This window comes from Tachysurus vachellii, chromosome 15 (genome assembly GCF_030014155.1).
Source record: "Tachysurus vachellii isolate PV-2020 chromosome 15, HZAU_Pvac_v1, whole genome shotgun sequence".
In the NCBI taxonomy this organism is placed as follows: Eukaryota; Metazoa; Chordata; class Actinopteri; order Siluriformes; family Bagridae; genus Tachysurus; species Tachysurus vachellii.
The window spans coordinates 5,325,977-5,353,051 of NC_083474.1; the positions used below are offsets into that span (position 1 = coordinate 5,325,977).

Consider the following 27,075-nt stretch of genomic DNA (forward strand, 5'->3'; position numbering starts at 1 on the left):
TGTACTGTAGACTGAACACGGTTACTGACACTGGAGACTCCTTCCATAATGCTTACTAGTGATGGGAAGTTCGGTTCTTTTCCGTGAACCGGTTCTTTCGGACAGTTCGTTTTAATGAACCAGTTCAATAATCCAGTTCAGCAGTTCTTTTACGTCCTGACGTAATGACGTAAATTCCTTCATCCCGCCGCTGCCGGCAGATATTAATACAATCAATTTAACACATTTGAAAAGTTCTTTATAATCATAAATGTAAGAAACGTATTCAACTAAAGTTAAGTTTTGCAACTAAAACACCCAGTACAGGCATTGATGTGCAAACGTGGGTGTTTTACGTGTCTTAAAGATATAAAATTAATAAACTAATCTTCAGCAACTTACAAAAGCTTACAGAAAAAAGCAATAATGTTTATTTCGCTCCATCAGTTGTTTCAAAAACTAATGCACCTGAGTTAAACACTCATACATTGATAAGACATTAAATCATAACCATTTACATTTGTTACTGTATCAGTTCAGTGATTTACGCATGCGCAGTAACAACAGCTCGTCGGTTCTCAGTATGTCGGACGCGTCCGAAAGAAACAGTTCTCAGTTCAGTGTACTGATGATTCGCTGTATCGGTTCAGTGATTCATGCGCAGTATCAACAGCTCGAGCTCACAGTTCTCTCAGCACAACATGTCTCAGTTCAGTGTACAGGAGTACACCGTTACAGGTTTTTCTATTCCGTGCATACCGTGAAATTTAAATTAGTGGGCGTGGTTAACCTCACGTGTAGCACGCCTGAATCTTAGAACTATTGAGAAGCGGCACATAAGCGTAGATAAGAAGAAAAACATGGAGAAAAACATGCATGCTGATAAAGAGATCCCACAAACCAATCCAGAGCAGGAACTTGTTGTGAAACGAGGCGCGACATCAGTGTTATGGACGTGGTTCGGGTTTACAAAGGCTGACAAAGAACAGACAAATGTGATTTGCAAACTCTCACACGAATGTAACCGTTAGCCATGCTAGCACGAGTAAGCTGTCCCCCAATCAGAAAGGGAGTCCATTGAAATGGAACTGAACAGCTATTTACAAGCGGTTGAAGTGGATGGTGAGACAAACCCCCTGGAATGGTGGAGGCAGCACGAGGCTAATTTTCCACGTGTGGCCAACCTGGCAAAAAAAATCTCTTTGCATCCCTGTCACAAGTGCTCCATCTGAGCGTGCTTTCTGCACAAGTGGGGATATTGTCACATGCCGCAGATCAGCACTAAAACCTGAGAGTTGACCAGCTTGTTTTTCTTGCACACAATTTGTAATTGTTTTGTTTGACAGAATTTTTTATTTATTGTGTTTAATTTATTGAAGTGTTTATATTTATTAGATTTTTTTAAAATGTTTCAAAAAGAGTTAAAATTGTCTTATTCTCAGGAAGTGTTTACAGTCAGAATTTTTTGAGCCTCAGAAGTGTTTACATTCAGTATTTTGTTTTTAGAACAAGTGTTTAGATTCTGACATTTTAAGATGGTTTGGACATGTTCAGAGGAGGGAGAGTGAGTATATTGGTAGGAGAATGTTGGACATGGAGCTGCCAGGTAGGAGGCAAAGAGGAAGGCCAAAGAGGAGGTATATGGATGTAATTAATTTAAAGTGTTGAGGATGCAGAAGATAGGGTTAGGTGGAGAGAGATGATTCGAAGGGAAAAGACGAAAGAAGAAGTAGTAGTTTAGATTCTGACATTTTCCTCAAATGTTTACATTTTTATACTTTCTGCAAAATTTGTTTTCTGTTACTGAAGTTTAGTTTATTTCATTGCTTTGAGAAAGTTAATAATCTGTTCTGATATTAATAAAAATTCTGTTCTCTTTAAACTCTAAAAATGAGGCCTATTTATTGTTATGGTGAGGTTGATCTAAAAGTTGAGAGTCTCATTCACTACTAATGCTAACTAAGAGAACAATTAATAAAATAAGACGAGAAAGCCTATTCTTTATTTTTAAAGTGTTAAAGTGGTATTTAATATATTAAGCATGTTCCTTTTGTTGATTTACCTGAAAAATTATTATTCTGTGATATATACCGCTACCATGAAATAAAATAACTTATTCTGAGAAACAGATTTTTGGTCATTCCGCCCACCCCTACTCCGGGATATTAGTTTATTTAGAGTCGGAGGGGCTGTCAGGCATGGACCAAAAGTGAGTAACTTTACTAACTTGTGGATCAGCGCTGACTCAAGACGCGAACTGTTTAAAACGAATCAGTCCGATTTGGTGAACTGGATGAACCAGTTCACCAAATCGGACTGATTCGTTTTAAGCATATGTAAGCATTAGTGATGCTTACATAAACATCTTCAAACTAAAAAGTTCATCATATGAAGAGTTTTGTGTATATGCTTTAATACATAGGTTTAATATTAGAGATATGTTATGAGGTCATGTTCTCCATACTCCAAGTCTCTGTGAATGAGCTGTTACTATTGAAATACTAATGTATTAGAGGGCAGGCATTAATGTATTAACCTGTGATCTCACTGCTACTGTGGTCGCTGATAGAGAAAAATAATCTCCCCTTCTGCCCAATCAGATTTGAGAAGTGGACATCAGCTGTAAGATGACTTAATATTAATAATAATAATTATTATTATCTTTTTTAATTAGATTATTTGATTGTGCAAACTGTTTTTTTTACTCGAATGTCACTGCTGTGTGGAGAACAGTTCACTAGTAAGGTCTGGAGGATGACTAATACACATATAAAATGCACACGCACAATCGCACGCACCCATGTCAAAGTAACTGCTGTGCTGAGAAAGATCCACTACACAAACCACATGCAAATGTATGCAAATTTGCCTGTATAATTGGCTTACCTTCTTAGAGGACCGTGAGTGTATCTACAAGGTTGTTGTACCTAATCAAGTAGCTACTGAGTGTATATTAACACTTCAGCTTTCTCTCACAATGAGTACTCTTTAGAATTTTTAAATCAAGGTCCAAAATTTATTAAAGCCAGAGGAACAAGCGTTATTCTTAATGCTTTGCTAAACTAGCAAAACTCAAGAGCTTTGAGATTTTAGCACTTTATATTTTTAATCTTTCCAGAATAATTTTATAAACAAATACAAATCAAACATAAATCTCTATGTGACGCATGGAACTTCCGATCAACACAAGCACATAAACCCAGACAAACAGATATTAATTCTGATAACAATTTCAAATGGAGAAATAAACAATCAATTTGCTATTTTGACTTTTCTGCAGAGATTAAAAGACTCATGCTGACGCTTTCTGCTTTTTGTGTTTTGCAAACCATTCGTCGCTCTTATCAGCAGCCATGGCCTGAGAAAGAAACAAAGCATGACATTAACCACAAATAAACCATGGATCCTCTCTGTAGCTGAATATTTAATAAAGTACTGAGTACCTGATTGAGCAATTCATTTCCACTGGGGTCAAAGGCAGACAGCTGGCGGAAAGCTTCATCTCCCACAAAGCAGATCTCATGTCCGTCCTACGTGAAATGTAAGCCATGTGCATGCTTAAACATGTGATACGTTTCATATTGATCATATATAGAATTTTCAGTCTGCTATGTTGCCCGAAATTGTATGAATAAGCATTCATTTATCTTATATAGAGTCAGCAGATTTTTTTATTTGCTACGTACTGCATTACACTTTACCTTACACGCTAACACTAAAGGGATCTTTGAGTCTACTTCTCTGATTTCGCTGCTTGGTCTGCGGACAAACTGTAATATTTTGTGTATCCTCTCCATGAAATTGGACGTCTAATCCGTCCACAAAGACTCACAGGATCAGCCAGAATGACCACTTCTACAGTTGCCTTCCCCGGAGTGTCCAGGCTGACGAGAGGCGTCAGGATCGTCTGCTTTTCCTTTTTCATCAGAGCTTCAATTTCAGGTAACTGGAGAAATGTAACAGATAGATGGCTTAGAATGGCAGAATAACACTAGCGAGCAATGTTTTACTTCTGAGTTAGGAGGCGCGTTAGTTTTGTTTAGTAGTTTACTCTGATACATCACCTGCTCTCGTGGGCAAGAAAACGCAATCCTGCCAAAAGCGGTTCCATGATCCACAGGAGCTCTGATATCCTGTAGCTCCAGTTTGCACTGGAAACCAATACAAGCATAAAATCAGGCATTATTGAAGCTATACGGTGGTGCGGTTCAGAAATACCTGTATGCGAAATAATGTTAAAACGGGCCACACATGGACATGAATCTGCTTATCAGTCAATTGCCCAATTACTTTTGAGCCTATGAAACTAGAGGGATTAATTCCAAAACAGTTAATGCCATGTTTTTGTGAAGGAATTAAAGCTGAATGTCAAATCAATCACATACACATCATTTCAGATCCCTTATCGTTATGCAGAAAGGAAAAAAATGTGCTATGTAATGCCAAATACTTATGGACCAGATCATGGCCTGGAATATGCTTATACGTCTTGTTTATATTTAACCAGAAACCCTGATCACATGACATTTAGACATTAAAGGTCATACTCGTGTCTCATGTCTCTTTGTGTATTTTATAAATGAGATAATCACACAGAGAAAGCGGCCTTTCTTATCCAACCTGACTTTCTGAGAATCCCATCAGTACACTTTTCTTCTCCTCACTTTTTTCCATCACTTTCATTCCCAGCAGCGAGGACCAGTAATGTACAGAACGCTGCAGGTCAGAGACGGCCAGGGTGATTTTCTGAACCGGGTCTTTTTAAGAGAAATATTAGCATTAGAAAAGTTGCCAAAAGCAGAAAAATCTGTTAAATGGACAAAATGAATCTTGGTTAAATCAAATTATTAGAAAACACTGAAATGCACTTGCACCGGATGTCTGCACCATCTTTAAAATACATCTACTCCTATATTGATGATATTGTACTTGAACCAAAGAGAATACTTTTACAAATTCATTTCCTGTTAGTGATCTAAGATCTCAGTGCACATACCAGAGTCTGGCTGATCTTTGTCGATCAGGTAGAACGGATATCCACCAGGTGCTTCTGTCACGTACAGCGCTTCTCCGACCTCAGTAAGAGGCCAGCCTATCTTCTTGGCATTACTGACAGCTTGACTCGACTGTATGGTGAAACCCTGTGCAGACATAATGGATATTATATGGATATCTTATGCTAAATGGAACTGTATACAGACTACTCTGCTACTTTGTTGTGTAACAAAAACTGAGAAGAAGAATAAAGCTGTATCATTAACGATTATTCTTACATACAGAGGAAGACAAATTATAAACGTACCAAAAAGTCATTGCCAAGTTTGTATTGTCCGACTCCATAATTATATGTCAACTCTGCTACAAAGTGATCATCCTCTGGACCAAAACCCACCATGGTTTTACTCCACTTTCCATCATAAGGTCTGGAATTGAAAAAAATAACATTTCCATCACTACATTTATGGCATTTATCAGACGCCCTTATCCAGAGTGACTTCCATTTTTATTTCAATTTATACAACTGAGCAATTGTATTTTTCTATTCTAATTCTAGTTTTTTAGAATTTCAGACACCTGACCTCAGTGTGACGTCTCAAACTCAGTTCAGTTCACCTGCTGGTTATAGTGACTATATAAATCCTACAAACATTCCACAACTCCTTCCTAAGCTGTAACATTAATAACGTTTTTCATCAGGAGAGACAGACAACAGAAAGCATGATCCCTCCACCCCCCCGATGCCAAAAACAGACCTGCTTTTTATGCAGCTTTCAGACCAACGATGCACCGTGTAGATTACAGAATATCAGTATGTTACGCTCTAACTAGTGAGCATGTGCACGAAACAGGAAGTCATTTGAGATTCAGACAAAGTGTGTGTTGGGATATTGACTAAGAAATATATATTTTTTAAGCGTTCACTTTCTGTGGTTTATGGGATACGAAGAGAGTTTTATTATATAGGTAACTACTTAAAGTAGGCAAATTAATATCAAAACAGATCTAATACATACTTTAAGAAATAATTCAAACTGATTTTAGTGGGTGTCATGTGCTGGTGCAGCAGCATCTCTACTGCAGAAAGGAAGAGACTGGACAAGCTGATCAGGAAGCCCAGCTCAGTCCTGGGGATTCCTCTGGACACTGTACAGGAGGTGGGAGAAAGGAGGATGGTAGCAAAACTATCATCATTGCTGGAGAACGACTCTCACCCCCTGTATGAAAAGGTTTCAGCTCTGAGCAGCTCCTTCAGTGACAGACTGTTACATCCTAAGTGTCTGAAGGAGCGATACGGACGCTCTTTTCTCCCTGCTGCTTTTAGACTTTACAACCAAAGCTGCTCCCAGTGAACCAGTCACCATAAATACACACTGGATTACTGTTTAACTGCAATAATAAACAATAACAAAATATTTTTAAACATGTGCAATAACAGAAATGAAAAAAAAAAAAACCTGCAATATTACCCGTGTGCAATATGTCTGTTAGTGTAACTACTTACTCGTGGTGTCTTTTTTTTCTTCTTTGTATTTATACATTGTGTTGTGTATATACTGTATATTGTCTTTATATATTTGCATTTCTTTTTCTTTGCTGCTGTAACAGAGAAATCTCCCCATTGTGGGACGAATAAAGGTATACCTTATCTTATCTTATTATTTGGTGACCCTGAAGCTGGAACGAAATGTCAAATTTACTGTGTGTTTGTATTTTTCCTGTTGCAGCGACGTATGGCATTTCCCAGACTCCCTTATTCACGGTGACCTACGTTTATGTCTCTTATACACCTGAACAAAGAGGGTTAAGGGTCTTGCCCAGGGGCCCAGCAGTGGCAGCTCGTTGGACCTGGAATTCGAACTCACAACCTTCTGATAAGTAATCCAACACCTTTAACACTGGGCTTTCATGTCCCGATTTCCTGCTGCAGTATATGTTTAGACAACTAAAGTGTTTTTTTTTATTTTATTTTAACTCTGTTCATAATGTCCAGTCACACACAAAGGTTAAATGTGCAATAAGGTTCAGAGGTTCCTTCCTGATCATCTGCTTTTAATATGGATCTGTCAACCCAGTAAAGTGGTAGAACAGCCAGTTTCTCACCCATTACACGATGCCTTACAGCCTTCTTCAAACTCCTCATGGCGTAAAATCTACACAACAGAATTAAGACATAAGAAATAAACAATTTTACATGATTCAAGTTTTATCCTTTAGTAAACATCCAGTAAAAGGCAGATTATTGCACAGTCCAGCATTGCATGTACATTACAGAAGCAGACTTACCTTCATACCAAGGACATCCCTGTAAAACACAGCTGTCTTGCTTCTGTCTCCTACTTTAAACACAAAATGCAAAACTCGTCTGAACGCCATCATTAAAACTGCACTGCTTTGATCTGGGCTCGATTAATCAGCCTGATCTCACATCGGTGTTCCCGACAATCGATTAATTATTAAACAATAATAACAATCGACTTGGTGTTCATACCAAGAGTAGCAAAAAATACCTAGATTTTATTATTTAACATAACAAACGCGTTCAGATTTAAACTAATAATTCATAAAACGTTGTGTAAAACCTGTGACAATAAAACAATTAATTTATTAATACGATAAACGCATTAATAAAAGTATTTATTAAGGTACTTCAAAGTTTTATCGTAATTTAAAAAGTGAAAAATAATTAAAAATAATAAAATTATAATTTGGGAGACACTTTTATATGCGGCTTTGGTACCACCCCTAAAATCTGTGACGTCATCCCAAAACAACAAAGATGGCGGCGCGCATCAGCAGCGTGAGTCGCGAGCTCATGGTCGTTACTGAACGGAGGTCGTCGCTATTGAGGGGCTGTAACGTCGTCCTTGTAAACTCGAGAAGATTTATACGAGGTCTTAGGCGGAGACCTGTAGCAGTCCTTTATCCCGGGGATAAACATGAGACTCTTATTAAACCACCAGAGCAAAACAAGCAGCGTGAACATGACCCTAAGGCTCAGAAGAAGCGTCCTGACAAAACAGATGCACAAAGGCTTAAAGAAAAACCCACTGAATCAGGGGTGGGGAAGTCTAGTGGAAATCTTCCCAGGGTGATGGTGAAGAACCAAAGTGTGAGGGAGCAGCTGGACGGCCTGCGGTTCGACAAAGCTCTTCCTGGAGACAAGAGACTTGCGTGAGTGTCTCATTCATTCCTGCACCCATCTACTCATCTCTCTCTCTCTCTTATTCTCTCTATGTCTGTCTGTATATATATAATATATATATTTCTCTCTCTCTCTCTCTTACACACAAACACTCTCTCTCTCTCTCTCTCTTACACACACACTCTCTCTCTCTCTCTCTCTCTCTCTCTCTCTCTCTCTCTCTCTCTCTCTCTCACTCACACACACACACACCTGAATCCTATTGAGATGATGTGGCATGACCTTAAAAAGGCAGTTCATGCTCGAAAACCCACCAGTGTGGCTGAATTACAACAATTCTGCAAAGATGAGTGGACCAAAATTCCTCCACATCGCTTTAACAGAGACACAAGTTATTGCAAACGGTGGAGCAACCAGTTATTAGGTTTAGGGGGCAAGCACTTTTTCACACAGGGCCAAGTAGGTTTGGATTTTGTTTTCCCTTAATAATAAAAACCTTCATTTAAAAACTGCATGTTGTGTTTACTTGTGTCATCTTTGACTAATATTTAAATTTGTGATTTAATACTGATTAGTGTCCTGAAAACGACTGAAAACATGTTCAATTCCAGTGCTACATAGAACACAGGGCTGAGGACTTATAGTCGTTAAAAGTTTTTCTAGCCACATAAAGAGCATTGTGTGCAAACAGTGTGAGAGAAACACTATAGGACAGATACACAAAATAGCACCTTTGCACAAAGTATGAGTACATTGTGCAAAGGGTTGTAACATATATACACTTCTGTTATAGCAGCAGTTGGATGAGGTATTGAAATGTGCGTAAAACAGCAATTGAATGAATGTGTGTGTTTGTGTGTGTGTGTTTTGGTAACAGTTCAGTTCTGAGTGTTGAGAAGCCTTGATGGCTTGTGGGAAGAAACTGTTGTGAGGGCCTGAATGTTTCGATACCTTTTCCAACATGGCAGGAGGTTGAAGAGTGTTTGTGTGTGAGGGGTGTTTGTGTGTGAGGGGTGTTTGTGTGTGAGGGGTGCTTGTGTGTGAGGGGTGTGTGTGAGTGAGGGGGGCGTGTGTGAGTGAGGGGGGCGTGAGTGAGGGGGGCGTGAGTGAGGGGGGCGTGTGTGAGTGAGGGGGGCGTGAGTGAGGGGGGCGTGAGTGAGGGGGGCGTGAGTGAGGGGGGCGTGAGTGAGGGGGGCGTGGGTGTGTGAGTGAGGGGTGTGTGTGTGGGTGTGTGAGTGAGGGGTGTGTGTGTGGGTGTGTGAGTGAGGGGGTGTGTGTGTGTGAGTGAGGGGTGTGTGTGTGGGTGTGTGAGTGAGGGGTGTGTGTGTGGGTGTGTGAGTGAGGGGTGTGTGTGTGTGTGAGTGAGGGGTGTGTGTGTGTGAGTGAGGGGTGTGTGTGTGTGTGAGTGAGGGGTGTGTGTGTGTGTGAGTGAGGGGTGTGTGTGTGTGAGTGAGGGGGGTGTGTGTGTGTGAGTGAGGGGGGTGTGTGTGTGTGAGTGAGGGGTGTGTGTGTGTGTGAGTGAGGGGGGTGTGTGTGTGTGTGTGTGAGTGAGGGGTGTGTGTGTGTGTGTGTGTGTGTGAGTGAGGGGTGTGTGTGTGTGTGTGTGTGAGTGAGGTGGGTGTGTGTGTGTGTGTGAGTGAGGTGGGTGTGTGTGTGTGTGTGTGAGTGAGGTGGGTGTGTGTGTGTGTGTGTGAGTGAGGTGGGTGTGTGTGTGTGTGTGTGAGTGAGGGGTGTGTGTGTGTGTGTGTGAGTGAGGGGGGTGTGTGTGTGTGTGTGTGAGTGAGGGGGGTGTGTGTGAGTGAGGGGGGTGTGTGTGTGTGTGAGTGAGGGGGGTGTGTGTGTGTGTGTGTGAGTGAGGGGGGTGTGTGTGTGTGTGTGTGAGTGAGGGGGGTGTGTGTGTGTGAGTGAGGGGTGTGTGTGTGTGTGTGTGTGTGAGTGAGGGGGGTGTGTGTGAGTGGGGGGGGGGTGTTTTGTGAGTGAGGGGGGTGTGTGTGTGTGGAGTGTGTGAGGGGGTGTGTGTGTGTGCTGTGTGTGTGAGGGAGTGTGTGTGTGTGTGTGTGTGAGTGAGGGGTGTGTGTTGTTGATGGGGGGGTGTTGGGAGTGAGGGGTGTGGGTGTGTGTTGTGTGTGAGTGGGGGTGTGTGTGTGTGAGTGTGGGTGTGTGTGTGTGTGTGTGTGTGTGAGGGTGTGTGTAGGTGTGTGTGGTGTGTGTGATTAGGGGTGTGAATTGCTCACAATTATTTCTGTGAGGAAATGTTCTGTAAAAAGCCACAATTACTAGTATGAGTTAGATGATAGTCTTATACATGTGTTAAAGTAGACAAGCTGTGTGAAATGTCTCTTTCTCTCCTTAAAGGAGAAAAACAGCTAAACATTATATTCTTACATGTAAAAGTTCCCCTTAACTTACATTTTATCTCCTCCCCTCTCCTCTCATCGCTCGCCTCGCCTCGCCTTCCTCAGAAAGGATGACAGGCAAGACTGTTGAGGGAAGAAGCCAGAGAACATGTAAATCTCAGTAGCTGTTATTCTAGCTGTGAAACGATTCCTCGTTTTTCAGGAAGATGGTGAGTGTCGCCCGCTCCAGGGCATTTCCCGAGAGCAGGAGTGCAAACGTGCTGCTGGAGGGGAAGCGTCTGATCTGCGACGCCATGGCTGCTGGAGCATCTCCTCAGATGTTGTTCTTCAGCAGAATGGAGCGCCTCAGAGAGCTTCCACTGGACAAACTGGGCCAGGCATCTTTGGTCAAAGCAAATTTGAGGACCTCAAAGTCTGGTTGATCTGGTCGCTCCACAGGGGGTTATCGGTGAGTAGCCACATTATGTTGGACTTGTAAGAGTTCTTAGTATCTTCTTGTGGCTTCAAGCCTGTGGTTAAAGTTATTTGGTTTGCTAGGCCATGTGGATATGGTTAACTTATTTATACACATGCTGTTGAATTCTCGTGTCTGATTGGATGCTTCATTCACAGCCATGAAATTTCCCGAGACAGAATCAATCAGAAACCCTGAGGATGGCTGAGGACATGCAGCTTTTAACCCACATAGTACACGGTTACAGAAGGAAAATGATTTCAGTATTTAATCACACTTTTTGGTTCCTGTGAAATGTTTCTATCTATGGTAGTTTTTGGTACTCCAGCTTGGCTTGTCAAAATGCATGATAATACCTTTATGAGGGTGTTGTGTGTAGGGTGGTGTGTGTGTGGGGTGAGGGGTGTGTGTGTGGTTGAGGGGGTGTGTTGTGTGTGAGTGAGGTGTGGTGTGTGTGTGAGTGAGGGGTGTGTGTGTGTGTGGTGAGGGGGTGTGTGTGTGGTGTGGTGAGGTGTGTGTGGGTGAGTGGGGTGTTGTGTGGTTGAGGTGGGTTTGTGTGTGTGTGTGAGTGAGGGGTGTGTGTGTGTGTTGTGAGTGAGGGGTGTGTGTGTGAGTGTGGGGTGTGTGTGTGTGAGTGAGGGGTGTGTGTGTGTGTGAGTGAGGGGTGTGTGTGTGTGAGTGAGGGGTGTGTGTGTGTGTGTGTGAGTGAGGGGTGTGTGTGTGTGTGTGTGAGTGAGGGGTGTGTGTGTGTGTGTGTGAGTGAGGGGTGTGTGTGTGTGTGTGTGTGTGGGGTGTGTGTGTGTGTGTGAGTGAGGGGTGTGTGTGTGTGTGTGAGTGAGGGGTGTGTGTGTGTGTGTGTGAGTGAGGGGTGTGTGTGTGTGTGTGAGTGAGGGGTGTGTGTGTGTGTGTGAGTGAGGGGTGTGTGTGTGTGTGTGTGTGAGTGAGGGGGGTGTGTGTGTGTGAGTGAGGGGGGTGTGTGTGTGTGAGTGAGGGGGGTGTGTGTGTGTGAGTGAGGGGGGGGTGTGTGTGTGAGGGGGTGTGTGTGTGTGTGAGTGAGGGGTGTGTGTGTGTGTGAGTGAGGGGTGTGTGTGTGTGAGTGAGGGGTGTGTGTGTGTGAGTGAGGGGTGTGTGTGTGTGAGTGAGGGGTGTGTGTGTGTGAGTGAGGGGTGTGTGTGTGTGAGTGAGGGGTGTGTGTGTGAGTGAGGGGTGTGTGTGTGAGTGAGGGGTGTGTGTGGGTGTGTGTGTGAGTGAGGGGTGTGTGTGTGTGTGTGTGTGAGTGAGGGGGGTGTGTGTGTGTGTGAGTGAGGGGGGTGTGTGTGAGTGAGGGGTGTGTGTGTGAGTGAGGGGGGTGTGTGTGTGTGTGTGAGTGAGGGGGGGTGTGTGTGTGTGTGTGTGTGAGGGGTGTGTGTGTGTGTGTGTGTGAGTGAGGGGTGTGTGAGTGAGGGGGGGTGTGTGTGTGTGTGTGAGTGAGGGGTGTGTGTGTGTGTGTGTGAGTGAGGGGTGTGTGTGTGAGTGAGGGGGGGGTGTGTGTGAGTGAGGGGTGTGTGTGTGTGTGTGAGTGAGGTGTGTGTGAGTGAGTGAGGGGGGTGTGTGTGTGTGAGTGAGGGGGGTGTGTGTGTGTGAGTGAGGGGGGTGTGTGTGTGTGTGTGAGGGGTGTGTGTGTGTGTGTGAGTGAGGGGGGTGTGTGTGTGAGTGAGGGGGGTGTGTGTGTGTGTGAGTGAGGGGTGTGTGTGTGTGAGTGAGGGGTGTGTGTGTGTGAGTGAGGGGTGTGTGTGTGTGAGTGAGGGGTGTGTGTGTGAGTGAGGGGTGTGTGTGTGAGTGAGGGGTGTGTGTGTGAGTGAGGGGTGTGTGTGGGTGTGTGTGTGAGTGAGGGGTGTGTGTGGGTGTGTGTGTGAGTGAGGGGTGTGTGTGTGTGTGTGAGTGAGGGGTGTGTGTGTGTGTGTGAGTGAGGGGTGTGTGTGTGTGAGGGGTGTGTGTGTGTGTGAGTGAGGGGTGTGTGTGTGTGTGAGTGAGGGGTGTGTGTGTGTGTGTGAGTGAGGGGTGTGTGTGTGTGTGTGAGTGAGGGGTGTGTGTGTGTGTGTGAGTGAGGGGTGTGTGTGTGTGTGTGAGTGAGGGGTGTGTGTGTGTGTGTGAGTGAGGGGTGTGTGTGTGTGTGTGAGTGAGGGGGGTGTGTGTGTGTGAGTGAGGGGTGTGTGTGTGTGTGTGTGAGTGAGGGGTGGGTGTGTGTGTGTGTGTGTGTGTGAGGGGTGTGTGTAGGTGTGTGTGAGTGAGGGGTGTGTGTGTGTGTGTGAGGGGTGTGTGTGTGTGTGTGTGAGGGGTGTGTGTAGGTGTGTGTGTGTGTGAGGGGTGTGTGTAGGTGTGTGTGAGTGAGGGGTGTGTGTGTGTGTGTGAGGGGTGTGTGTGTGTGTGAGGGGTGTGTGTAGGTGTGTGTGTGTGTGTGTGTGTGAGGGGTGTGTGTAGGTGTGTGTGAGTGAGGGGTGTGTGTGTGTGTGTGTGTGAGGGGTGTGTGTAGGTGTGTGTGTGTGTGTGTGTGTGTATGAGGGGTGTGTGTGTGTGTGTGTGTGTGAGTGAGGGGTGTGTGTGTGTGTGTGTGTGTGAGTGAGGGGTGTGTGTGTGTGTGAGTGAGGGGTGTGTGTGTGTGTGTGAGGGGTGTGTGTAGGTGTGTGTGTGTGTGTGTATTAGGGGTGTGAATTGCTACAATTATTTCTGTGAGGAAAATGTTCAGTAAAAAGCCACATTACTAGTATGAGTTAGATGATAAGTCTTATACATGTGTTAAAGTAGACAAGCTTGTGTGAAATGTCTCTTTCTCTCCTTAAAGGAGAAAAACAGCTAAACATTATATTCTAACATGTAAACAGTTTCCCCTTAACTTACATTTAATCTCCTCTCCTCTCCTCTCATCGCCTCGCCTCGCCTCGCCTTCCTCAGAAAGGACTGACAGGCCAGACTGTTGAGGAAGAAGCCAGAGAACATGTAAATCTCAGTAGCTGTTATTCTAGCTGTGAAACGATCTCCTGTTTTTCAGGAAGATGGTGAGTGTCGCCCGCTCCAGGGCATTTCGAGAGCAGGAGTGCAAAGTGCTGCTGGAGGGGAAGCGTCTGATCTGCGACGCCATGGCTGCTGGAGCGTCTCCTCAGATGTTGTTCTTCAGCAGAATGGAGCGCCTCAGAGAGCTTCCACTGGACAAACTGGGCCAGGCATCTTTGGTCAAAGTCAAATTTGAGGACCTCAAAGTCTGGTCTGATCTGGTCGCTCCACAGGGGGTTATCGGTGAGTAGCCACATTATGTTGGACTTGTAGAGTTCTTAGTATCTTCTTGTGGCTTCAAGCCTGTGGTTTAAAGTTATTTGGTTTGCTCAGGCCATGTGGATATGAGTTAACTTATTTTATACACACTGCTGTTGAATTCTCGTGTCTGATTGGACGCTTCATTCACAGCCATGAAATTTCCCGAGACAGAATCAATCAGAAACCCTGAGGATGGCTGAGGACATGCAGCTTTTACCCACATAGTACACGGTTACAGAAGGAAAATGATTTCATTATTTAATCACACTTTTTGGTTCCTGTAAATGTTTCTACCTCATGGTAGTTTTTGGTCACCTCCAGCTCTGGCTTGCTCAAAAATGCATGATCAATACCTTTCATGGATTTCTACATTTCTGTAAAGCTGCTTTACTTCGCTGTCCAACGCTATACAAATAAAATAGAATTGATTTATTGGAAGGTGTTGATTCACTTTGTCACAAGCAGCTCAGACAGTTGTTCTGACTGTAAATTGAAATCACAGTGAATTAACTGTTGTTGCTATGGAAACGGCTCTGATGCATGCGCAGGGCAGATATTTCACCATAACGTAAGGACAATAACAGTCTGATTGTTCGTATGATGAAAGTGACGGAGCGTCCGATGTCACTTTATAAGTGTCAGTGAGCATCTTCAGGCTAGAGGATGTTGCAGTTTCTAGGTAACATGACACGGAGACAGGAAAGAGAGACTGGTAAAGGAACAACTTGTTATAGTAAGTGATAACGCAAACTAATGTTTAATGTGTAATGTGGAATTTCAACAACATGAACTATAAATGGTTTAAATGTTGTAAATGTCTGTGGAACGAGAAGAATAAAACACCTCGGGACACGATCTTGTAGGAAAATAATCGACTCCCCCTCGGACAGTCCGTTATGTTTTATTCCCACGACATTATGTCAGCTGTGTACCAGAGATTTGTTTGTGTCCAAACATTAGAGGGTCAGAAGAAGCTGGAGACGATGCAGCATTAGACCATGCAGAGAGTGAAGAAGTGTTGGGGACGTTGTAGTTCAGTGTTTAAGGTGTTGGATTACTTATCAGAAGGTTGTGTGTTCGATTCCCAGGTCCACCTGGGAGCTGCCATTGCTGGGCCCCTGAGCAAGGCCCTTAACGCCCTTAACTTCTCTAAGGCCCTCATTTGCTCAGCTGTATAAGAGACATAAATGTAGGTCACCGTGAATAAGGGAGTCTCGGAAATGCCATAAGTCGCTGCAACAGGACCACCAAAAAGGGTCACCAAAAAATCCCATTAAAATCAGTTCGAATTATTTCTTAAAGTATGTATTAGATCTGTTTTGATATTAATTTGCCTACTTTAAGTAGTTACCTATATAATAAAACTTTGTATCCCATAAACCACAGAAAGTGAACGCTTAAAAAATATATATTTCTTAGTCAATATCCCAACACACACTTTGTCTGAATCTCAAATGACTTCCTGTTTCGTGCACATGCTCACTAGTTAGAGCGTAACATACTGATATTCTGTAATCTACACGGTGCATCGTCGGTCTGAAAGCTGCATAAAAAGCAGGTCTGTTTTTGGCATCGGGGGGTGGAGGGATCATGTTTTCTGTTGTCTGTCGCTCCTGATGAAAAACGTTATTAATGTTACAGCTTAGGAAGGAGTTGTGGAATGTTTGTAGGATTTATATAGTCACTATAACCAGCAGGTGAACTGAACTGAGGTCAGGTGTCTGAAATCGTTTTGCTTCAGTAGCTTCCTAAATCTAATAGTAAATAAGGATAGTAAGGACTCCAGACGTTGGCAGCAGCAGAATGACCAAACAAAAGTTACGTGTATTATGTGAATGTGTTGTCAGTCCTGCGCCACTTTTTTAATCAAATTGTTTTTGTGAGACTCATTTCTTCCTAAATACCTTTTTTTTTTTTTTTAAATCTCCCTCCCACTTTTCTAGCCATATTCTCAAAACCTGACGAATCCCGGCTTACGTTCCCCAAAGATCTTCGTCTCCAGTCCGTCCCGCTGTTCCTGATCTGTGATGAGGTGCGAGAGCCGGGAAACCTGGGCACCATTCTGCGCTGTGCCGCTGCAGCCGGCTGCGATCGCGTCCTTCTCACTCGAGGTAAGGCAGTGTGCGTTTAGGGTATAAAACGCTTTCACGGCTTAGTTCCGAGCTAACATTCCGTCCTCTTTCAGGCTGTGTGGACCCATGGGAGCCCAAAGTTCTGCGTGCTGCGATGGGAGCCCATTTCCGTCTACCCATAGTCTCTGGTTTGGACTGGGACACTGTTTTAGAGCACTTACCGAAGCCAGTGACTGTCCACGTCGCGGGCGAAGGAAGCGGGAACGTGACGAGACGTGAGACAGAGGTTCAACAGCTGGGAGAGACTTGCAGTAATGCTGTGTCAGAGGGGTACACAGAATCAGACTCTGATGAATCTGATGAGGAGACGTCTCCTCCACGTGTGGAGCAGAAGGTGTATCATGAGAACTGGGCACAAAGAAACACCGCTCTAGTGATTAGCGGCGAGACACGTGGACCGAGCACGGAGGCTCTCCAGCTGGCCGAGGAAACAGACGGACGTAAACTCGTCGTTCCTCTGGCTAAAGGAGTCGAGCGTCTGAATTCAGCCATGATGGCTAGCATCCTGCTATTTGAAGGGCGAAGGCAGTTGATGAAATTTGTGCAGAAATCAAGAAGAGGAAAATCTTTCATCCACTGATCAGCACTTCTCTAATGTTAAAGGTTGTCTCTGACATTTCTGTTGGTTTTTGTCATTCATTCTTCATCAGTAAGCACTTAATCCTGAAAAGGGTCACATTTACCCCTTTTCCACCGAGGCAGTTCGAGTGCTGGTTCGGAGCCTAATTTAGAACCAGTTCTTTCTTTTCCGACAGCCAAAGCACCGGCTCTGAACCAGGAAAAGTGGTTCTTAAGTAGCACCAAAACGTTGCTGGTCTAGACTCAAGAACCGCTTGTGTCAGGGGCTGTGGGCGGAGCTGTGGGCGGGGCTACCGTTAGCGCATTTGATAATATACCTTAAGTATACTAATGTTTAATACACTTTTACTTTACCGCAATATGATACATTATCAGCACACGATAGTAAGTAGCTACATGCTAAGGCTAACTTTTTACTGTGTTAATGATAAAATAACGTTATGTACTTTCTCGATTACAACCTCCGTTTATACAGATTACATGGAGCTGCACGTACACGTTGGATTCGCCACGTTTGGATGTTAACGTAGGTTCACAAAGCCATGAGCATTAACTGTAAAGCAACATCCGCCATTGTTGATGTTTTTGTGTTTGCCGCTGCTGAGCTAAAGTTGCTGGGACACGTGACACGTATACAGTGACGTCAGACTCGGATCTGTGATGGCTCTTTAGCCGGTGGAAAGGCAAACCGGTTCTTAGAAGGTTCGCCAGTGGAACCAACTTTGAACCAGCACCAGCACTAGCTCTGAACCAGCACTCGGTTCTTTTTGGTGGAAAGGGGGCAATTGAGTCCTGAACCGGATCCCTAGGAGTGAGGGCACGGATACAGTCTGGACAACACACCAGTCCATTACATGAAGACAAGCATGCACACATTATCTATCTCTCTCTGTCTCTCTCTCTCTTACACACACACACACATACACGCGCACTCTCCCCCTACATGCAGGCTATCCCACACACACACACTTCTACGTGCACGCTCATTTGGATTCTGTCTCAGTTATAAGCCATTTTTGGCGTCTGGTGAATTGAGCCCAATTAAAACTCTCCTTCACGTTCAGTCAGCACTTTATCCTGGTTTATCCACAGTGGAGCCGGAGACTCTCCCATAAACCCTGGGCATGAGGCATAGAGGGGTCACTGCACACACACACACAATATTTTGCGTCACCAATATACTGCCAGGCATGGGGAGTAGGAGGAAACACATACTGAGTGTATAACATTTTAACATTAACTCTATATCATTAATTAATTAAACATTAATTGATGCTAAACCTCAAAGAGAACCTGAAAATTCCCGATCCCAAAGTCTCTGTGGCGAGGAAAGTTATTTTCTGATCATTATATATGTTTCTGTGGTGGGAAAGATTCTAGTTCCTGATATCGAAGATTGTGTTTAAGACGAGACGAGACGAGACGAGACGAGACACAGGACCGAGACAGTCAGTTTTAATGGCCAGGGCTCAGCAGAAACACAATGAAGGAAAGACAGAAGCTTTACACTAATAAATGCCTACATTTAGTATCGAAGCTTGTTAAATGCTATTATGTGCCTTTTATTTATTTTTTGTTTATTAAACTGGACCTTCAGAGAAAAATTACTAAATGTGACAAAGGGTAAAATTACTTTGTTACTTCAAATATCAGGAAACTATCGGAGAAATAACCAGCTTAATTTCCGGATCAGGAAAAGCCGACTGCATAAAACGGCCATGACGAAAGTTTTCTTTAGAGATATCAGGTTGTCCATGAACGTGTATAATCAGCACCCATAAGGACCAAAGTGCAGCCTGAAACGCAGGTCCTGCGTTCCGCAAAAACACACCTGAAAGCAGTGGAACTAAAAGCCATGTTTTAGTCATTTTTAATAAAAAAAAAAAGTGTTTTAAATCCAAGTGTCCTGCAGCTGTAAGGTTTCATCTACATTCTGAGATCTGACATGTACTGCAGCAAGAGAAAAGTCTTTTTATGAATTGTTACCATCCAGGCTGTAAATATGCAAGGCACCACAGGAGGGAAGGAAATACTCAGGGGTTCTGGGGTAGTGTCTGTTTTTTAAAAAAAACAAAAAAAAAAAACGAGTCAGTACAAAGTGAAGCATTTCAGAGTCTCACAGGAGGAAAGGAAGGGAAGTGGAAAGTCATGGGGCTGATGGGAGATGTACGTTTGTCCAACATTATATTGGCTCCGGTTTGAGCTTCTCGGCTAGAAAGTCACTGACGAACTGCTCCACCACGGCCGGCATGATCTCCTCCACGTCTTTGACGTACTTAGCCCTGGCTGACATGTCCAGGATGGTGAGCAGTGGCGCCGCCTCGGGCAGGTTGGTGTAATCACGCAGAGAGTCGCTCATGTCGTCCTGTGGGGCACAACAGAAACTGTCAGTCAAGCCTTGACCATCAACATGTCTCAGTGACATCACAACTAGGGTTGCAAAGGGGCGGAAAGTTTCCGTTAAATTTCTGGAAACTTTCCACGGGAATTTAATCTGGGGGATTTTTGGAAATATTCCAAATTGGAAACTTTATCGGAATTTACAGGAATTTACGGGAATTTATGGGAATTATTTGGAAATATAGGGAAATTTATATAAACTATATCATATACAAACAAATAAACATTTTGTTTGGTCATAAGCAGACATGCATGCAAGGTAATACAAATTTTAAAACGACGTCTTGACTGATTTAATTGTAAGTAGAACTTTAACTGATTCTTTCATTGAGTAACACAAAAGCATAAACTTAATAATTGTAATAAACATATTTCCCTATAATTGCTGTAACATGAAAGCATCCCCCACACTTGCCCTTCTAAAAAAGTCCCAATCAAAATGTAAAATGAAGCATTTTTCCTCAAGCTTATTAGGTCTCTGCTTCTGTGGCAGTCAAGGCCTGGAAAATGGAGGTGAATCCCCCTTAAGTGATATATGGAGGATTTTTTTTATTTATTTCAGGGGGTTGTGAGTGTGTGAGGGAGGGTCATAAAATTATCTCTGTATGTGTAACACTCCTAATTTACTGCTTAATAAGAGTTAGTAAGGTAGTTATTAAGTTTAGGTATTGAGTACAATTAAGAATGTAGAATACGGTAATGCAGAATAAGGCATTAATATGTGCTTAATAAGTACTAATAAAGAGCCAAAATTCTCTTAATATTCACGCTAAGAAGCAACTAGTTAAATGACCCTAAAATAAAGTGTTACTGTGCATGTTATAGAAGAATGCAAGTACATGCAGGGGGTTTGGCCTCAATGGCCCTCCAGTAAGCAGTGTGCTGTGTGCAAGTGACCGAGGAACGCAGGGTACAGATTCAACTTAAATTGCATTAAATCTTGTTGTTTTAAACAAAATTATGCTGCAAGATTCAGAAAACTACAGTTAAGTTCCTTGTTATAGGCAACTCTGCATTTTTTAAAATTCCCAGTCAATTCCCATATATTCCCGTTAATTCCCATGGAAAGTTTCCAGGCTTGAAAATTCCTGGAATTTTGCAACAATATTAACAAGAAGTCTCAGTGACATCACAACATGTCACAGTAAACATCAAGATCCCCTTTACATCAACATAATGAAAATTCTGAGGCGGCACATTAAGTTGGTACACTAAATTATACGAGTCAGGAAACTATTCTTAAAAACCAGCTTTATGTAAATCTCACCGTCTGTAATTCAATGCTTTTCCCTACAATTTAAGGCTTTTATTCGTCTTTGTTGTTTTCTATACCTCGTATTCTCTCGTAACCCAAAGCTCTGTTGGTTTTTCTATACAGTTTTAATGCATGGACACCTGGAACATCTTCTGATGATCACTAAAGCTGAATGATGCCTCTTCCTTTGAAGCAACTTTTTAGGACTTTGATAAGCAACAATCAAAGGGGTTTTTGTGGCTAGAACTTTAAAAGCATGAAAGGCTCAGCGGTGAGGAGTCACACAGGGCCCAGTGTTATCTCTCATTAGATCCTGCATGGCAGCTAGGAGACGGTTTTGCTTTCTTCTCTCTGCCCCCAGCAGGAGAAAACAGGAGGAGGTAAAAAAACACGACTCCCCTCCGAGAGGGATCTAACGGCCTAGTGAGCAGAAGAAGAAAAAAACAAACAGAGATGCAGCACACTGGGTGCAATCTGTGTGTGTGTGTGTGTGTGTGTGTGAGAGAGAGAGAGAGAGGGTGTGAGAGATTGAATACATTTATACCTTTTTTCTCCAGATCTATTATTTCAACTTTCCTCAGTTTAACGACACCAAATATACATCCATACACTATACACCAAAAAGATGTGGACATCTGACCACCACATCCTTACACGCTACGCTGGTTGAACATCCCAGTCCAGATTTAGTCTCTACTTTACTGTCTCTCCTTTACTGTTATAATAAGCTCCACTCTTTTGGGAATGTTTTCCACTAGATGCTGGATTGTGAGTGTGGGTTTTTGTGATCATTCAGCCACAAGAGCATTAGTGAGATCAGACACTGATGTTGGTCAAGGAGATCTGGTCTGCATTGTGATCCAGTTCATCTCAAACGTTCGGTGAGGCTGAAGGTCAGGGCTCTGTGCAGGACTTCTTCATGGAGCTCACATTGTCATGCTGGAACAGGGTCCAGTGAAGGAAGACGTTATGTATGCTAAATGATCTTGAGAAGAACTGCATACGAGTGTGTGACGATCAGGTGTCCACAAACCTTTGGCCATGTAGTGAACATCACACACAAAGCCATATATCTTGTACATATTACACCAAACCAATCATCTTTACGCTTATTAACTCACTGCAAATTTTCACTCTGTCAGAAATAGAAAGGTTTGAAAATTCATAGAAAACTACACAATCTCTCTCTCACACACACATTTCCCTCTCATTTAATCACTCTTGGACGTGTGGAGATTTCATGTCGAAAACGTTATATTTCCAACGACCACTAGGTGGCGGTAAAATAAAAGCCTGATTATATGTAAAAAAAAAAAAAAATCTCAGCTTGTTCAATCTACTCTGAAGCTCTGACTTCATTCCAATGAAACCATGAGCTAGTCCACGTAGCAGTAAATGCATTAAACCACACAATCAGATCTCGAGACTCCTTTAAACTACTTTAACGTTTTGCTACCTAAAAAGGACAAAAATGTGAGCACAGGGTCAGTGACGACTTTTTTTTTTCTTTTTTTTTTCTTTTCAGATGGACCAGGCACACTTTTGTTTAGACAGCAAGACAAAAGAGCGACCAGCCTCAGTGCTGACTCACAAATTCATTTTCGAACGCTTACAAATCCTTTGACATGTTTGTTAAAATAACAACAGAAAAACCAGTGGAAAATACTAAGGCCGTGCAGTGGTGATGATTACACACTTCCTGCAGACGAAACGGTTATCAGGCAGGAGGGAAGCCTTGACATTACTCATAATCGCTTCCTTTTCCAGTCCAGATGGAGACTATTGTCCTCTTGGAGGCTGGGACTAAAACGCTGGAGTACAAACAAATTCAAAGTCAGAAAATCTTCTACAAACTGATAAAGTCAGAGGAGACACTCTAAAGCTGTGGCTTGGCAGAAGAAGCATGAAATATGTCTTGGGCTTCCCGCCCCCCTGATAGGAGGAGATTACATCTCTCAGCCTGCTTGCTTTTCTTCACTGAGCCGTGTGTCTCCTCTCTGCAAGGCCGCTACACGTGTATAAATTACTTTTCAGAAATGCACAAACACCCACAATGCCATGCTGCCTGTCGCAGAGATCTGTGGCTGTGTGCTGAACCAGATAAAGTTCTATGCATCCATTTCCTGGACCACAGTAGCCACAAAATACGAAATCTCTGCTTACTATCCTGTACATGAACCCACGGACACCCAGCTCGAGGCTGGTTTCAGTATATATACAGTATACACACACAGACGGGTGACTGATTAAAGGAAAAACCCAACAGAAATCTGTTGGACCATCACAAGTCCACATTAGACAGGGTTCTCCGATGCCATCGTCAAAACACTAACTGAGGGAATGTCTTCCGGCGCTCCTTCCTGTAGTACAGTTCCAGAGCCTGTTGTGCTCCGATTCTGTTTCTCAACACGAGCTCTAACAGTAATTTAACTGATAATTTTATACCAGCAGAATTTGAAGCCTTATCGGTCTGCACAGATGGGATTATTTTCTTAGAATTCTTATTTTCTTAAGCATGCACAGAACCTTTTCCAACTTGTATGTGAAATTGCACGCGATATATTAAAGTGGAAATCGGTAAGGATCATTTTAGAGGGAAAAAGTGAAAAATAGAAACTGTATTGTGCATTAACCTGGTTATAAAAGTGTGCACAACCTTTTATAATTAGGAACGTGGCAGTGTTCAGAATCAACCCAATCACATTCATTCATTCATTCATTTTCTACCGCTTATCCGAACTACCTCGGGTCACGGGGAGCCTGTGCCTATCTCAGGCGTCATCGGGCATCAAGGCAGGATACACCCTGGACGGAGTGCCAACCCATCGCAGGGCACACACACACACTCTCATTCACTCACACAATCACAAACTACGGACAATTTTCCAGAGATGCCAATCAACCTAACATGCATGTCTTTGGACCGGGGGAGGAAACCGGAGTACCCGGAGGAAACCCCCGAGGCACGGGGAGAACATGCAAACTCCACACACACACAAGGTGGAGGCGGGAATGGAACCCTGACCCTGGAGGTGTGAGGCCAACGTGCTAACCACTAAGCCACCGCCAATCACATTCATGCTCATGGTAAATACTTGGTAAGGACTTCTTTCCTTATCTTTTGCATTTAAAAACAAACAAAAAAAAAAAAGAAAACAACCTTTGACACTTTTTCATTGTAACTTCATTGAACAAATGTTTTAAACTCATGGTATCTTAAGTATGTAACCTAGTGAGCCAGCATTAATGTAGTCAATGTTAGAGATTTAATCTCCGCTCTACGGAGGTAGTGGCTAGTAAACTGGGACCTCTATCTAATAATCATCATTCACATGCCAGAAACTTAGGCATTACTTTTGATTCTGCCTTGACTTTTGATAAACAGATCAATGCTGTGGTTAGAAGTTGTTTTTATCAGCTAAAGAACATTGCAAAGATGAAGTCATTCTTAACATCAAAAGACATGGAGACTGTAATACATGCTTTTAATTCATCCAGATTAGATTACTGTAATGTACTGTACTCGGGTGTTTCACAGTCTCTATTGTCTCGTCTTCAACTTGTCCAAAATGCTGCTGCTCGATTGTTAACTGGAACAAGGAAGAGGGAACATATTTCACCAGTGATGATCTCTCTTCATTGGCTTCCAGTTAAAATTCCGTATTCATTTTAAGACACTGCTGTTTGTCTATAAGGGTCTCCATGGATTGGCTCCATCTTGTATCTCTGATCTCCTTCTGTTATAATGTAATTTCTCTAGGGAACTTCGGGCAACTGGTAGTCTTCAGTTGACTGTTCCTAGGACTCGACTGAAATCGAAAGGTGATCGCGCCTTTTCAGTTATGGAACAAGTTACCACCCTATATAAGAACAGCACCAACATTCGCAGATTTTAAGTCTCTTCTTAAAACTTATCTTTTTACTGTTGCGTATGATCATAGGTAAGCTCACTGGTATAACCTTAGTCTATTATCTGTTGTTGTGTCCTATGTTGACTTTTGCATTTTGTATCTTGTTTTGTATTTTATTATATGCTTAAATTCTGTACAGCACTTTGGCCAACAGCTGTTGTTTTTAAATGTGCTCTATAAATAAAGTTGACTTGACTTATGTACGTCGCTCTGAATAAGGCGTCTGCCAAATGCCGTAAATGTAAATGTAAATACTTATTAATATTTACCTCCTATCAATTAAAGTGGCTCATTAAACACATAGTACAGCTGTTCCTATAGGAGGGTTACAAAAATGACAATAAATAGAATATACCATGGAACACTCACACTCACTCATTTTCTACCGCTTATCCGAACTACCTCGGGTCACGGGGAGCCTGTGCCTATCTCAGGCGTCATCGGGCATCAAGGCAGGATACACCCTGGACGGAATGCCAACCCATCGCAGGGCACACACACACACTCTCATTCACTCACGCAATCACACACTACGGACAATTTTCCAGAGATGCCAATCAACCTACCATGCATGTCTTTGGACCGGGGGAGGAAACCGGAGTACCCGGAGGAAACCCCTGAGGCACAGGGAGAACATGCAAACTCCACACACACAAGGCGGAGGCGGGAATCGAACCCCCAACCCTGGAGGTGTGAGGCGAACGTGCTAACCACTAAGCCACCGTGCCCCCCTACCATGGAACAATTTAAGGACAATCATCAACACATGGAAAAAATATGGCACAACAGTGACACTACTATGAACAGGACATCCCCTTAAAATTGATGAGAAATCCAGGAGAAAACTGGTCAGCAGCTGCCAAGAGTCCTACAGCAACATTCAAAGAATTGCAGCAATTTCTGGCAAGTACTGGTTGCTGAATTCTTCGTATGCCTGTGCTACAGGGGCGGGTGGCGATACCAAAGCTTTTTTTTTAACCAGAAAAACCCACCAAATCCTGGGTAAAGTTTGCAAACAAAAAATCTTCTAAAACCAAGTGGAATAATATGTAATGATGTGTCTGATAAAACCAAAGTTAAACGTTTTGCCCACAATAACACAGCACGTCATTAAAAGAACACCATCCCCACTAAAGCATGGAGGTGGCAGCATCATGCTTTACGGCTGCTTGTCTTCAGCTGAAAGAAGCTTTAATCAGGGTGGAAGGAAGAACAAATAACTCCAGATAGCAGTCAATTTTGGTGCAAAAGATTAAGGCTTCTGCTAAAACGCTTAAGATGAAGAGGAATTTCACCTTCCAGCAGGACAATGACCCGAGGCACGTCAACAAAACGACAAAGGAATGCCTTCATCCAAACATTATCAAGGTTTTGGAAGTTATTCTGGAGTCCAGATCTAAATCCAATCAAAAAACTGTGTGGTGAACTAAAGAGGGCTTCGTACAGGAGATGCACAACCATTGTTGTATGTTTTTAAGATCAGACAGACAGACAGACAGACAGACAGACAGACAGGCAGACAGACAGGCAGGCAGGCAGGCAGGCAGATTCGGACAGATATACAGACAGATTCAGACAGATATACAGACAGATATACAGACAGACAGACAGACAGACAGACAGACAGACAGATAGATAGATAGATAGATAGATAGATAGATAGATAGATAGATAGATAGATAGATAGATAGATAGATAGATAGATAGATAGATAGATAGATAGATTCAGACAAATATACAGACAGATTCAGACAAATATACAGACAGACAGACAGATAGATAGATAGATTCAGACAAATATACAGACAGACAGACAGACAGACAGACAGACAGATAGATAGATAGATAGATAGATAGATAGATAGATAGATAGATAGATAGATAGATAGATAGATAGATAGATAGATAGATTCAGACAGATATACAGACAGATATACAGACAGACAGATAGATAGATTCAGAAAGATATACAGACAGATTCAGACAGATTCAGACAGATATACAGACAGATATACAGACAGACAGACAGACAGACAGACAGACAGACAGATAGATAGATAGATAGATAGATAGATAGATAGATTCAGACAAATATACAGACAGATTCAGACAAATATACAGACAGACAGACAGACAGACAGACAGACAGATAGATAGATAGATAGATTCAGACAAATATACAGACAGATTCAGACAGATATACAGACAGATATACAGACAGACAGACAGACACACAGACAGATAGATAGATAGATAGATAGATAGATAGATAGATAGATAGATAGATAGATAGATAGATAGATAGATAGATATACAGACAGATTCAGACAGATATACAACAGTGAAAAGAATTCTAGAAATGTCTGTAAACTTCTTTAAAAAAAACAACAACCCTGAAATATCACATGTACATAAGTATTTTTTACTTAGTCATATTGCTTTAGTCAAAGCACTAAGATTAATTTCATTTTAAACTTTGAATTCAATTTATTCTATATTTTTAGATCGCTATCTTTGAGGGAATGAGGGAATGTCCATTGTTAAAAGTGCTATACAAATAAAGTTCAAATGAAA

At 42.7% G+C, this 27,075-nt stretch overlaps 3 protein-coding genes across 3 annotated transcripts in view; 1 reads left to right on the plus strand and 2 right to left on the minus strand.

Annotated features, from left to right (window-relative positions):
* Positions 1 to 2,973: 2,973 nt before the first annotated feature.
* On the minus strand, positions 2,974 to 7,415 carry glod4 (glyoxalase domain containing 4). Its single transcript, XM_060887918.1, has 9 exons — positions 7,264 to 7,415; positions 7,081 to 7,130; positions 5,282 to 5,402; positions 4,976 to 5,120; positions 4,600 to 4,736; positions 4,044 to 4,130; positions 3,812 to 3,925; positions 3,423 to 3,509; positions 2,974 to 3,337 (listed from the first exon to the last, which is right to left on the minus strand). Exons 1-9 carry the CDS (start codon positions 7,354 to 7,356, stop codon positions 3,272 to 3,274), a joined length of 900 nt encoding a protein of 299 aa, XP_060743901.1. The 5' UTR covers positions 7,357 to 7,415; the 3' UTR covers positions 2,974 to 3,271.
* A 281-nt stretch (positions 7,416 to 7,696) lies between these two features.
* Positions 7,697 to 16,972, plus strand: mrm3a (mitochondrial rRNA methyltransferase 3a). The gene is made up of 4 exons (XM_060887916.1): positions 7,697 to 8,151; positions 13,962 to 14,206; positions 16,168 to 16,335; positions 16,410 to 16,972. The coding sequence occupies exons 1-4, from the start codon at positions 7,757 to 7,759 to the stop codon at positions 16,934 to 16,936; spliced, it is 1,335 nt and encodes a 444-aa protein (XP_060743899.1). The 5' UTR covers positions 7,697 to 7,756; the 3' UTR covers positions 16,937 to 16,972.
* A 1,398-nt stretch (positions 16,973 to 18,370) lies between these two features.
* The window catches only part of nxn (nucleoredoxin), an 82,674-nt gene continuing 73,969 nt past the window's right edge, over positions 18,371 to 27,075 (minus strand). The window contains exon 8 of the mRNA XM_060887917.1: positions 18,371 to 19,300. Coding sequence (XP_060743900.1) covers positions 19,118 to 19,300 — 183 coding nt within the window. The 3' untranslated portion in view covers positions 18,371 to 19,117. The remainder of the gene's footprint in view (positions 19,301 to 27,075) is intronic.